Source organism: Podarcis bocagei, assembly GCF_964188305.1.
Source record: "Podarcis bocagei genome assembly, chromosome: 17".
Classification (NCBI taxonomy): Eukaryota; Metazoa; Chordata; class Lepidosauria; order Squamata; family Lacertidae; genus Podarcis; species Podarcis bocagei.
The window spans coordinates 34,170,411-34,185,139 of NC_138143.1; the positions used below are offsets into that span (position 1 = coordinate 34,170,411).

The 14,729-nt window shown below is 47.7% G+C and overlaps 1 protein-coding gene across 2 annotated transcripts in view; it reads left to right on the plus strand.

Annotated features, from left to right (window-relative positions):
• Positions 1 to 14,729, plus strand: part of LOC308576670 (transient receptor potential cation channel subfamily V member 6-like) — a 103,249-nt gene that overhangs the window by 22,949 nt on the left and 65,571 nt on the right. Inside the window, exon 1 of one of the 2 annotated variants that reach the window (XM_081176384.1) lies at positions 9,615 to 9,953. The exons of the other annotated variant lie outside the window; for it this stretch is intronic. Within the exon in view, the coding sequence (XP_081032510.1) occupies positions 9,826 to 9,953 (128 nt within the window). The 5' untranslated portion in view covers positions 9,615 to 9,825. Of the gene's footprint in view, positions 1 to 9,614; positions 9,954 to 14,729 lie in introns of those variants that run through there. 2 annotated transcript variants of the gene reach the window in all.

Below are 14,729 nucleotides of genomic sequence, written 5' to 3' on the forward strand. Positions count from 1 at the left end.
TTTGTCCCCGTGTCAGTTTCAGTTTATTGGTTGATTTTTCTAGTAGGGCTGTTTCCCATACTATTTGGTACCATTGGTCCATGCTTACTCCTGACAGGTCTCTCCAGTGTCTGGCTATGATGCTTCTGGCTGCTGAAAGTAGGTGGGAGGAGAGAACTGTTGAAGTGAGACATAGCCGTCAAGTGTCCCTTGTTTGAAGGGACAGTCCCTTATTCCAGCACCATGTCCCACTGCTGTCCCTTATTGATGGATGTCCCTTAAATGTCCCTTAAATGATGTCCCTTAAATTTCAAAGGAAGCAGCTCCTCTTCCTCCCTCCCTGCCGGCCAGGGAGAAGGGAGGCTCCAACTGTGTTGCTTGGCTGTGTTGCTCACCCAAGAAGAAGTCTAAGAACGACTGGGGGGTGGAGCTTGCATGCCTTGTGTGTGGCTAGTTAATGCAAGCTGAGGGGTTTTTTGAATGCTGGACGCCATTTTGTTGCACGTGCTGCTGCAAACTTTGCAGTGCAAAGCCAGGCCGGGAAGCCATCTTAAGTTGACGCTGCATAGGCCTTGTGGTGCATGTGATTCAGATTCTGTTCAGTTGAACCTCTGGTTACAAAGTTGGTTGGACAGTGTTCTCAAAGGTACCAGCATGAGTTTGACCAGACTGCAGGAGGACAGGAAGACTGGAGTGCCTGGAACAGGTGAGGCTGCAGGTCCCTTAATTTGGCTGCTGGTCCCTTATTTTCAAATCTGTAAGTTGACAGCTATGATACAGTACCTGGTGCATACTATTTTTGTATTTTGGATAGGTCAGTAGATTTTATGGGCCCATACATTGGTGATCCATTTGCACTGATGTTATAAGGGGATGTCTGATCTAACTGTTCTGTAAAATGTGGGTTTCTCATTTATTTATTTTAATGTATTTTTTAGAGTGTTGTAAACTGCTCAGAAACTTCTTTAAAAATATATATATATACAGTGGTACCTCGGGTTACATACGCTTCAGGTTACATACGCTTCAGGTTACAGACTCTGCTAACCCAGAAATAGTGCTTCAGGTTAAGAACTTTGCTTCAGGATAAGAACAGAAATCGGGCTCCGGCGGCGCGGCAGCAGCAGGAGGCCCCAATAGCTAAAGTGGTGCTTCAGGTTAAGAACAGTTTCAGGTTAAGAACGGACCTCCGGAACGAATTAAGTACTTAACCCGAGGTACCACTGTATGTGTGTGTGTGTGTGTGTGTGTGTGTGTGTGTGTGTGTGTGTGTGTGTGTAGAGAGAGAGAGAGAGAGACTGCTTCTCGTTGTTGGCATCTGTCTGTCTCGAGAGACAATGCAGTGTGCCTCTACAGTGAAGTCAAACCAGTTCATTAGCAGCACTTTAAGTGATCTTTCTGGGGCACAAGCCTGTATAGAGGTCCTGGGCTGCCCCCCTCTTGGTCTCATTGATGTGGTCCAAAGGAAAGCAGAGCAATATGTTTGGTGCCAGCTCGGCTGCAGGAGTTGCCGGAAGGAGACATACAAGGCGCCATCCAATTGCCTTAGGGACTCTACTCCAGATTTGTGTAGGGTTTCCTCCTTAGCCTTTTCTTCTCCCGAAGATATTCTCAAGGCAGCAGAGGTTTGGGATCAGAGTTTTCCTTCTCCTAGATGGGCCACTAAGGAAATGACCGACAAACTGACTGCAGTGCAATCCCACGTGTGCCTGCTCAGAAGCAATTCCCATTGAATTCAATGGATCTAACGCCCTGGTAAGTGTGTTTGTGACGAACGAACTTTGACTTTAGTTGTGGCCTCATTCTTTGAAGGCCAAAATGACAATCTAAATTTAACATATGGAATTCTTATTGCTGTTGGAGAATTGATACTTGCTAGGGGTTGTGATTTGCTTTAAGTATGCATTTCAGTTTGAATGGTGATTTAAAATATTTTGTTTTGTATAAAGCAGCCTTTTATCAATTCAGAAAAGTGATGAGCCTTATATGCAAAGGGTGAGCTCTGATATTGAGCTATACTGTAGTTTCATGTGTCTATTCTTCATGCATTGCATTGGAAGAGCACTCTAGGGTTTTGTCTACCCACCAGGTTCAAACAGCTTTTTGCAGTTCTTACACCTTTTCACCAAAGGTACAAGGCAACTTGTATGAGACAAGTGTATATTGTGATAGCCATTTACCCTAACCAAAATTCAGTGTGGCTTGGAAAGGTAATCAGGAGCTGATGAGACAACGCCCTTCAGACGTTGCTGGACTCCAGCTCCCATCAGCACCAACCAGGATGTCGAGTGGTCAGGGATGATGGGAGTTCTAGTCCACCAACGTCATCATGGGAAGCCTGGGAAATTCTGTTTATAGATCTGTTTCCCTAGTCCTAGGCAGCGACTTTATTCGGAAAACCCATCAGCAGATTTGAATTCTGTCTGGTTCCAAGTTGTGATTCCATTTTTAACTATTTAATTACTTTACTAACTAAAAGCCTTGGGTGGTTTGGCTTTTAGTTAAATATAATACATATATATAGGGAATTATTGGAACAGAACTACCCAAACTGTATAGAAATTTATGTATGCGACTACAGCGGCAAGAATGTCACTTGCCCCAAAATGGAAATAAGTCCCAGCAAAAGAAGAATGGATACCAAAACTTATAGAATACGCAGAAATGGCAAAACTTACTGGAAAAATAAGAAATCAATATAACAAACTTCTTATAAAAGAATGGAAATGGTTTATGGAATGTTTACAAACAAACTGTAAACAGATAAGAACATTGGCAGGATTATTGTAATAACCTGCAGTTTTATAAGAGTATATATTTAAAATAGATGAACAAATGAGCAAATTAAGTTAATTTGGATGTTCAGAAAATATTAAAAATAAATTGAAGGAACCGCAGAAAGGGGGGGAAGGAAGTAAAGTTTTGAAATGTTAAAATGATTGTAAATTTATTAAAATGTATAAAATTGAAAACCATAAATCATTTTTTTTTTAAAAAAAGCCTTGGGTGCATGCATCTTCGCTTATGGGTTTGTAGCCTTAAACTGGTTCAGATATCCCCCCCCACACTTTTGCTTGCTCCTGCTCATTGTAATGTATTACATTATTGTTAAGCTGGCGGTTTTTAATTCTCCTCCATCACCTCTGCCATTTCCCCTTCTGGTCTGTTTCCCTTCTTTCCCAGTAACAGCCGGTGCCCATTGGGACTGGTGGAATGGAAGGCGGGGAAGCCAACAATAGGTGGTTCCAGAGTGAACCACAGACGGAGTCAACACATTCTAGTTTCGCCCTCATCCTCTTTCCTGATGAGTTCTACACAGCTAACATTGAGACCAAGAAGGGGGGGCCTGTGCCCCCTTACTGATTGTAAGTATGAGGCAGGCAGGCAGGGGGGAGTTCCATGAAGGCAGAGTGAGGTCGGTGGGGCAGGACCCCATTTGCCCTAATGGACCAGCTTCCACTATTCCAGAGAATAATAGTTGGAAGGGACCCCAAGGGTCATCTAGTCCAACCCCCTGCAATGCAGGAATCTTCTGCCCAACATGGGGCTCAAATCTATGTCCCTGAGATCAAGAGTCTTATGCTCTACTGACTGAGCTATCCCAGGTATTAACTGAGCTCCTTTCCTTTATCTTTTTATTTCGTAGATTGTAAGCCTACAGGCACCACTATTTGTTTTATTGACTACACAATACTTAGTTTTAGATGCTTATCATGATTTACAACTATTAAAGCTTCCTACAGCTATTCCTGCACATGGTTTTTTCTTTTTGTTTTGCTCTTCTGTTGCATCACAAGTCCTATAGGCTACAGAAACAGGAGCAGGGCAAAATTCAGTTCAGTACACCTTTAAAGCTGAACCACTAACACTGACATTGTACCTTCCAGTACAATATTAGAACCAAAACAATATTAGAACCACTGTATCTTGTTCTTCCTTGAAGGATCTCATGAGGGTAGATGTACAGTGGTACCTCGGGTTACATACGCTTCAGGTTACATACGCTTTAGGTTACAGACTCTGCTAACCCAGAAATAGTGCTTCAGGTTAAGAACTTTGCTTCAGGATATGAACAGAAATTGGGCTCCGGCAGCGCGGCGGCAGCAGGAGGCCCCATTAGCTAAAGTGGTGCTTCGGGTTAAGAACATTTCAGGTTAAGAACGGACCTCCGGAACGAATTAAGTACTTAACCCGAGGTACCACTGTATGTTGGTTGCCCTTTTAGTCTCCTCCACAACCATGGGCGTAACCAGGATTTATGTTGGGGGAGGGGCAGGACACCCACCTGTCATCATCCTTCGTCTAGCAGATTCGGAATGAAATGTCTCAGCAACAGTTGTTTCCAATTACTTTCTTTTGACCCCAAGCGATCAGAAAAATCTGTCAAAATCTTCGCCAGAATGTTTTACAACAGCATCCAAGTGACCCCAGCAAGCATTTCAATTTCGAAATATTCCGATTATTTTTACTTTGAGTTATTTTTATTTATTTACTTGATGGGGGGCAGCTGTCTCTGCCCCCTCACTATGCCTATGTCAACAACTCTGTGAGATAGGCTAAGCAGAGATGAAATGATGTACTCACAACAACCTGGTGAGATGTAGGACTCAGTGGAGATTCAAAAGTAGGCTACCATATTTAATAATAATTCGTCCAGTCATCTGGTTGGTACAACCACTATCTTCTATGCTGGGATTTGGGGAGATACCTGGAAAAGGGGAGATTTTTTGGGGTGCTGCTGCTGCTGCTCAACTTGAGATATTTTGCTTTAAGCTGTTTTGCTGCACTTGTTCATACTTTGTTTTAAAGGGAAAGGGGGAGGTAGTGCTATGTGCCAGGGACAGCAAAGGAAGAGGCGAAACTTTGGAAATGTACTCGCAAATAAATAAACCATTGTGTAATTCAATTCTTGCAAATACTACAAAGCCTCACAGGCTCTAGACCTAGTGACTTCCATGGCAACACTAGGGCTCTCCCAGTTTGTTTTGGGCCCCACTCATCAAGCAGGCCACACGCTGGATCTGATCTTTGGGGCTGGCATAGATGTGATCATGCTCCCCGCTGTGAAAGTGCCATGGTCTGATCACTACGCTTTAAAAGCCAAGATTGACTTCCCGCTCCTCCCCGGCTCGGGTGGCGAGCCTATTTGGGCTCGTCCGCGAAAACTGATGGATCCTGATAGATTCCGACAAGCCTTGCGGAACCCTGCTCCTCCTGGCGACTCATTAGATGACCTTGTTGAGGACTGGAATAACCGGCTCTTGGCAGCCATTGATGAGATCGCGCCTAAGCGCCCTCTGCGACCCCATCGAAACCGGGCCCCTTGGTTTACTGAGGAGCTCCGGAAAATGAAGCGGGATCTCAGACGGCTAGAGCGAGTATGGCGACGGACTCGTGACGGAGCCTCAAGAACATCTTATAGGACGCTTATGAAAGCCTATGAGATGGCTATGAAAGCTGCTAAGAAATCTTACTTTGCAGCTTCTATTGCATCCGCTAGCTCTCGCCCGGCACAACTTTTTAGAATAATTAGGTCAATAACGTCCTTAGGAGGACAACCAAATTTAAGCACAAATTCGACCCACAGCTGTGAGGCATTCGCGAGCTTTTTTGCGGAGAAAGTCCTGTTGCTCCGCCGTGACCTCCCTGCCAATTTAGATACAGTGACTGAACTGGAGGCCCCTCGACTGACTTCAGGTCCAGTGTTGGACCATTTCGATCGGATACTCCCTACTGATGTGGATAGATTCCTCCAAGTTGGTAGGCCCACCACCTGCCTCCTTGATCCGTGCCCGTCTTGGCTGATTAGGGAGTGTCCAGATGTTGCGCGGACCCCCCTGGTTGAAATTATCAATTTGTCCCTTGACACGGGGACATTCCCAGGGGAACTGAAGGAAGCAGTGGTGCGTCCACTCTTAAAGAAAGCTTCATTAGATCCCTTAGACCTATCCAATTACCGCCCAGTTTCAAATCTTCCATACCTGGGTAAGGTAATTGAGAGAGCGGTTGCTGAACAGCTTGGTAGGTTTCTGGAGGAAACATCGGCATTAGATCCATTTCAGTCCGGTTTCCGTCCTGGTTTTGGGACGGAGACGGCTCTGGTTGCCCTAACAGATGATATCCGTAGACAACTGGATCGAGGCGGGTCAGGACTGCTGATCCTTTTAGATTTGTCAGCAGCCTTTGACATGGTCGATCATGATCTTCTGGACCATCGCCTTGCAGACGTGGGGATACAGGGCATAGCCCGTAACTGGTTGTGCTCTTTTATCTCTGGTCGGGGACAGAGGGTGGCACTAGGGAGGGAAATGTCGTCACGCCACTCCTTGGTGTGTGGAGTGCCGCAGGGCGCAATTCTCTCCCCAATGCTTTTTAACATCTTTATGCGCCCCCTTGCCCAGATTATCCGGAGCTTTGGGCTGGGCTGTCATCAATATGCTGATGACACTCAGCTCTATCTACTGATGGATGGCCACACCAACTCAGCCCCTTACACACTGACCAGATGCTTGGAAGCTGTGGCTGGATGGTTTCGTGGGAGCCGATTGAAACTAAATCCTTCGAAGACAGAGGTCCTATGGCTAGGTCGGGATAGCATGGGGATGAGGGACCAACTCCCTTCTCTTGCGGGGGCCCAATTAGTGCCATTGCCTTCCGTTAAGAGTTTGGGTGTAATCCTTGACGCCTCCCTTTCCATGGAGGCGCAAGTCACAGCAACAGCCAAGGCGACATTTTTCCACCTTCGCCGCATCAAGCAGTTGGTCCCTTACCTTTCCCGCCCCGACCTGGCCACAGTGATCCATGCGACAGTCATCTCCAGGCTTGACTACTGTAACTCGCTCTACGCGGGGCTGCCCTTGAAGCTGTCCCAGAAACTCCAGCGGGTACAGAATGCTGCAGCGAGGCTCCTCACAGCGTCTCTGCCATGGGAGCATATTCATCCAGTGCTTTTCAAGCTGCACTGGCTCCCGGTGGAGTACAGGGTCAGATTTAAGGTGCTGCTTTTGACCTTTAAAGCCCTTCACGGCCTAGGACCCTCGTACCTACGGGACCGCCTCGCCTGGTATGCCCCACGGAGAGCCTCAAGGTCCATAAATAACAACACCCTAGTGGTCCCAGGCCCTAAGGAAGTTAGATTGGCTTCAACCAGAGCCAGGGCCTTTTCAGCACTGGCCCCAACTTGGTGGAACGCTCTGTCTCATGAGACCAGGGCCCTGCAGGATCTGATCTCTTTCCGCAGGGCCTGTAAGACAGAGTTGTTCCGCCTGGCCTTTGGATTGGAGCCAATTTGATTCCCTCCGCCCCCTTTTTCTTTTTTCTTTTCCTTCTCCTGCAATGAGGCTCCATTTTAATATTTTAATGTTCCATTATTTTAATGTTGTATTTTATTTTTGTTTTTAAGTTGTAATCACTCATCTTGTTTTTATTATTGCTTGTAAGCCGCTCTGAGCCCGGCCTTGGCTGGGGAGGGCGGGGTATAAATAAAAAATTATTATTATTATTATTATTATTATTACTGCAAAATCTCTCAAGAACTTGACTTAACAGGAGAGGCTTGTTCTCAGTAAGTTGTGCCCTTGAAGAAGGTTGTCCTCAATTTAGGCTCTCTAAGGCAATGATCTTCCTCTAATCATTTCCTATTACTTCCATAATACTCCTGTTGGGAAGGCTCAAAATTGGTTTGATGCCAGATGTCTCAACTGGAAAAATCCCCAAAAACTCCTAAGACACTGAACACTATAGGGAAAACACTATATATCATTTCGTAACACCTTTTAACTTTCTGCTTTGAAAAATATCAAATCCTGTTTTACAAATGGGGAGACGGCGAGTGGCCTATGTGCACATTAGTGCTTAAAATGCAGTGATGTTGTCCCACCCCCCACCCCCAAACCCTGCCTGGCTGCCGGCTGCATTTCAGGTTGCGTTTTCATGTTGCCTATGAACTAGAGAAGAGGCAGGGATGTCTTCAACTGATGCACATAATCTGACTTTACCCTGGGCCCGCAACCTGTCTAAGGTTGGTTGTCACCTGCAGATGTGCAACAGCTGACTGGTGGAAGATGGATTAAGTGAAAGTGCATCAAACAGCTGCGCTTCTCAAGAAAGTACAAGATGCCTATGGATTGTGGCTATTCGTTGTACGCACTCGGCTTCAAATGCCAGCGGTGGGAGTGCGTTGGAAGGGGCGAAAATGGAACTGTGTACGCAGCCCAAGCGGCTAAGTGCCCAAGTCCATGTAACAACTGCAGCTTTCTCCTGGGGCTCTGGACTGCTCTTCTGCACAGGCTGCAAGAAAATAAGTCCTGGGCCAGGTGGCTGGGAGGAATCGTGCACAGGAACCTGGGGGTGGGGGTGGTTGGAGAGGAGAAAATGACAACTCTACATGGAGCCAGGTCTCCTAGATTAGGGCAGTGGGATAGCTCAGTAGGTAAGAGCATGAGACTCTTAATCTCAAAATCGTGGGTTCAACCCCAGGCTGGTTGAAAGATACCTGCACTGCAAGTTCCTTTCAGCCCTACAATTATATAATTCCAAGTGCAACTATCCTCACTTGCTCAAAGCAGCCCTCCACCCCACCCCAAGCTGTGGCAGATCAGGGGGCTGCATGCAAAGTGGGATGCGGGTGGCGCTGTGGGTTAAACCACAGAGCCTAGGACTTGCTGATCAGAAGGTCGGCGGTTCGAATCCCCGCGATGGGGTGAGCTCCCATTGCTTGGTTCCTGCCCCTGCCAACCTAGCAGTTCGAAAGCACGTCCAAGTGCAAGTACATAAATAGGTACCGCTCTGGCAGGAAGGTAAATGGCGTTTCTGTGCGCTACTCTGGTTCTCCAGAAGCGGCTTAGTCATGCTGGCCACATGGCTGTACGCTGTACGCCGGCTCCCTCGGCCAATCAAGCGAGATGAGCGCCGCAACCCCAGTCAGCCACGACTGGACCTAATGGTCAGGGGTCCCTTTACCTTTACCTAACTGCTCAAAGCAGCCCTCCACCCCACCCCAAGCTGTGGCAGATCAGGGGGTATGATACATGCAAAGTGTATCATGGGTGAGTTCACAGGAGCTGACTCCTAGGGGCTGGGGTCCCTTGCTGTCTTGTTGTGAACCAGAAGGTTGGTGGTTCGAGCCCACCCAGAGCCAGCTGTGGGCACGATTCCTTCATTGCATGGGTCTAGCTGACCCTGGGGGATCTCTTCCAACTCTGCAATTTTGTGGCAAAGGTAAAGCAGCTTTTTTCATAAAAAAAGACGAAGCTTCCCAAAAGGGTGCTACGTAGGAAGCAACAAACAGGGGTGCCAACTTGAATGAAATATGGGGGCGGGGCGAGGTAAGCCCCGCCCCACACTATCAATCACATGACACAGCGCGCACGCACTATTTGAATGGCAATACCCATTAAATTTGGGGGCGCTCAAATATTTTATTGGGGGGCCGAAGGGACCTCGGCCCCTAGGAGTTGGCTCCTATGCACTCCCAAAAAAACTTTGGCTGTGTTTGCTGCGCCTCCTGCCTGCCCCCCGCCCTCTGCTACGCGGAGTCCCGCGCGTCTCTTGAACTCCCGAGGGAGCCGGTTGCTGGGGAGGCGCCGGGCGGGGCGGATCTTCTCCTCGCCTCTTCCTCCTCCTCTCCCAGGTCCCTCCTCTCCCAGGTTGCGCGCTCCGCCAGGTCCCGGCCAGATGTTGCAAGCGCCTCGTCGTCCTCCTCCTCCTCCTCCCCGCGGCTCCTGCCTGGCTCCGCCGCTGCCTCCTCTCCCCGCGGAGCAGCCCGGCGCTGGCCTCCCGCGGCCGGACCCAGGTTCGGGCCCGCCACCTGGGCGGAGGCGCTGCTGAGGCCTCGGCGGCGGAGCGATGGGGATGCTGCTGCCCGGGAACCGCAGCTTCCTCCTGGGGCTCTGGGCGGCCCTTCGGCGCAGGCTGCAGGGCGAGAAGTCCTGGGACCGGCGCCTCGACGAAATCAACCTGCTGCAGCAGAAGAGGTAAGTCCCAGGGGCGAGGGCAGCCTTGACTTCCGTGGGAGAGAGGGTGCTTCTGAGCATGGGCAGAGTGACTTTCTGTTACGCTTAGTGTCCAGAGCCACGCGTGGGACTGAGGGGGGAATCGTGCCCTGCGCAGCATGCCATGTGAAGATTCCGCAAGAGAATTCATCTATATACTGTATTTTTCCCCCAAAAATCACACTTCTCTTCACTTTCCTTGGGACGCCCCCCTCGGGGACCTGTTTTAGAACAGGTGGAAGGGGACCGGCTATTTACCTGTCCTGAACTTTCTGGGGATGAGATGTGTTATACAGGAACCTATTTTCCCGGCGATTTGTCCTCCGCTCAGCTATTTTCCTGGGCTCAGGACAGGAGTTGTAACTCGATCTCCGGAGCGAACGCAGCTTCGGCTGTTCACCTGCCTGAGATACAGACAATATTGTATTCTGTGCTTCCTGTCCACCAGTAGCACTGAGAAAAGAGGGTCTCTCCCGCTCCCCTTTTTAATGGGGTGCTCAGGAAAGAAGGGCTGGGACCCTAGGGATGGAAGACCTGTGTGTGTGTTGTGTGTGTGTTGTGTGTGTGTGTGTTGTATGTGTGTTTGTTCCTCACTCTTCCTCTTCTGGTCTTGTGGAAGCTGCAAATCCACATTATGAGGGAGCTGTAAGACTTTAGGATTGTCTTGCATGCCTTTTGTGTTGTTAGAAATCTTGCGATTAAATAACATGTTGGCAGGATGTGGCACCTGAGGATTTTGCCAAAGTTCCTTGGTGACGGAGCCCTGGAACCGGACTGCGATGCCAGGTGCTCTCAACTCAGGCACGCCTGAAGCTGACAGCGAGAATGCCTCTGAGCATGTGTAAGGTGCATATCCCTCATCGCTGAGTCATTGCCCACTAACAGCACTTTGCATAGCAGAGATTAGGGAGAAGAGTGCATCTAGGTGAGAGAGCATGACCCAGGTAGGGCAGAACCCTGGCAGAACCTTTTGCAGGTGAAGTGCTGCTGATTCTCTGCCAGTTGGAACATTCTGCAATTCAGTGTGCTTCTACAACAAATTAGGTCTGGTACACTGTTAAGCTTTGGGCAGTGCAAACTGAAGCCTGATTGACAGAAATGGCACTACACAGAACATGTCCAAACAGTAACATATCACACGCCTGGCTTGGCAATGGTTTGGAAAGTAGAAGTATGTACAAAAATAAAGTGAGTGGGGAAGAGAAAGAAGAATTATTATTTTTAAAGTATATGTGGTTAGCAGATTCAGTGAGCATCATGCTTGATGACTGAGTAGGTCCCCTCTGGTCCTGCCACCTCTTTTTCCTGTTGTCTTGGACCTAGTAAAGAGACAAATGGTGGGGGGGGGTCACTGTTCATCATGCTATGGGACATGCATGGAGTGGGGAGGGCTGCTGCAGTTTTTGAATTCACGCATCCATCCCTTTCTCAAGACTGTCCTCTGGGTACCCATAATGAGCAAGATGGTTGACCACTGCACCTGCTTGCTTTTGTGGTGGCTGATAGAGCAGATTGTGGTTTGTGGGGTGGGATATTATACAATGCACTTTATGTGGATGAGGAAGCGAATTAGGGAGAATGGGTGCAGCATGATTGGTAAATGAATACAATAACCTCTAGCCTCAGGAAATGCAATTTTGGGTCAATATTTTTGGGGGGCGGCAAACCATAATGTGAAAGACCTTATTCTACATTGTGAGACACAGTATTCAAAGAAGCTGAATGCTGGAAAATCCAGGACAGATAAAATACAGTAGTACCTTGGGTTACATACGCTTCAGGTTACAGACTCTGCTAACCCAGAAATAGTACCTCGGGTTAAGAACTTTGCTTCAGGATGAGAACAGAAATCGTGCTCCGGTGGTGCGGCAGCAGCGGGAGGCCCCATTAGCTAAAGCGGTGCTTCAGGTTAAGAACAATTTCAGGTTCAGAACGGACCTCCGGAACGAATTAAGTACTTAACCCGAGGTACCACTGTAAAGTACTTCTTCACGCAGTGCATAGTTAAACGGTGGGACTCCCTCCCACAGGAAACTGATGGCCACCAACTTGGACTACTTTAAAAAATCATGGAGGATAAGACTATTGATAGCTACCAGCCATGATATGGCTGGAAACCACAAGGGGGAGAGTGCTGCTGTGCCCCAATTCTACTTGCGGGTTCCCCATAGGTATCTGACTGGCCAGTGCGAGAGCAGGATTCTGGAATTGATGGGTCTTGGCCTGCCCCAGCAGTTTCTTCTTGTGTTCTTACATTCTTACCTAGCTATTTCTGCATGTGTAGAATCTTGATTTTATTGCGTGAAACCCCAGCCTTTGCCTACCAGGCACAATGAGATTGGGAGAATTAGTTTGAAGTTGAATTCAAGGGTACCACTGCAGCCAGTCTGCAACCGGTGCACCATATTCAGGCCTCCAATGGGCAGTTTGCATCCAGATGGCAGCTTCCTAATGAAGTGCGGAACTGGAAGCAAGGAGAACAAGTACCTTCAAGGATGCGGTACTGTATAAGCTACCCAAGGGTCAGTGGCATGCTGTGAAATTTTTAGTTGGGGAACAGTTAAGGCCAGAAGCGCCAGCTTGTGAGGGCAATGTTGTGCTTGCGAAGCGTTGCATCTCCCACCCTAAGCTAGGCAGAAGCTTCCTGGGCTTTGGGAAGGAGGAACCAGGGGAACATTTAGGGGACTAGCCTAGTCCCCCATGACCACTGACCACATGCCACTGCCTGGGTGGTTCATATTTTGGTCCAGCAGTACTCAATGTGGCACCTGCCAGATGTTATTGGATGCTGACTCCCATCAGTTCCAGCCAGCATGGCCAATGGGCAAGGATGATGGGGGTTGTAGTCTAACAACACCTGTAAGGTACCACTTTGGCTGCCCCTACTTCAGTCATCTACTTGAGCCCCATGGACTGCACGAAGATCAAACCTATCCATTCTTAAGGAAATCAGCCCTGAGTGCTCACTGGAAGGACAGGTCGTGAAGCTGAGGCACCAATACTTTGGCCACCTCATGAGAAGAGAAGACTCCCTGGAAAAGACCCTGATGTTGGGAAAGATGGAGGGCACAAGGAGAAGGGGACGACAGAGGACGAGATGGTTGGATAGTGTTCTCGAAGCTACCAGCATGAGTTTGACCAAACTGGAAGACAGAAGTGCCTGGCGTGCTCTGGTCCATGGGGTCACGAAGAGTCAGACACGACTAAACGACTAAACAACAACAACAACAACACTTCAGTCATCCTGATTCTGCTGCCTGCAGTGAACCTGCTAGACCCAGTCTGTTTTTGTGTGTCAGTCAGGTGCACTGCACTGAATTGTCTGACTCTCGAAAAACCCTTGGTCTGGAAGCGCCCTGAGAATAATATTTAAGTCTTGTTATACTGAGTATATACGTTACTGAACTGGTAAACTTTTTTTTTGAACACACTGTCTCTAGAAGGGGGGAAAAAACCAAAACAATGCAGAACATTTTTCCTTTTTTTGTGAAGGAAGAGGTCGACGAAGCACACTGATTTGAGAACAAGGTCAAAAGCTTCAGCCCAAGGACCTAGATTGTTGTCACCACTGCTGATTTTGTTCAAATGGATATTCCCACTCTCCCCTATATGGAGCTAGAGCTCAGGCTAGCGTATAGATGTTCACGTAATTAGAGGGAGTACTGTTTGCCTTCCTTCTGAATTTGTGGTACCCACCCACATTGAATAGTCTACTGGCTGCATTTTGCAGTCTGCTTGGGTGCTTGGCCACACTCCTCTCCCCCTCTCCATAATTTATTTGCAATAGGCTGGTAGCAAAAGCAAAAGGATTGTTGTGTCCCTCCCTGCCCCGTGGACTGCTATGCATGGCTGTTATGGCCTGGTGGCTTTCAGATGTTGGAAGTTCATATTGCAGGAAAGTGCTTTGCACAGAGACTGACCACTTGGCCCATCTAGCTCAGTCTATTATGACTGGTAGTGTCTCTCCAGGATTTCAGACCAATTCCTATCTGGAGATGCCAGAGCTACAACCCTTATGTATTAAAATCCCCTCGTATGCATACCCGCTTTGCTCTAAATAACAGAAACCATCCCCACCAGTCACAAGCTTGTGCACTTGATATATTGCGGCAGACCCAGGTTTAAACAAATAGATCTGTCAGTTTTATGCCTACTTTGGTGCTAATTGATCTCATTAGTAGCCTATACAATTTCTAAGTGTTCTTAATGTTAAGCTGGCTCCTGCTGCTTGTGTAATGTTGTGACGCGCAGTTCTTATTATCAGGATAAAGTGATTGGTGGATGCTTCCATGTCTAAGGACAACATAGAATTTGAGTTATGTTAATGTGGCTAGTTGAAGGAAAGGTATATTTATGTCATTATTATTATTATTTTCATCTTTGTGCTGAAAAAATTGCTTTGATATATCACGATATGTTAGGTAGCCTGTGCTCTACTTAAACACTAGCCCCCAAGCCCTCTATAATGCCATTATGTCATTATTATTATTATTTTCATCTTTGTGCTGAAAAAATTGCTTTGATATATCACGATATGTTAGGTAGCCTGTGCTCTACTTAAAGACTAGCCCCCAAGCCCTCTATAATGCCATTCTATGTCTCTCCTAAATGCATGTTGGAGATTCTGAGAATCCACAGAGCTTTTTAAGGTGGGCAATGTTCTTGGCTGATGCATACAGCACTTTGGGGCTTGCACCAGAAGGATAAACTGCCACCTTCATGACAGTTACCTTTCCCATTAATCTGCACCTTGCTGTG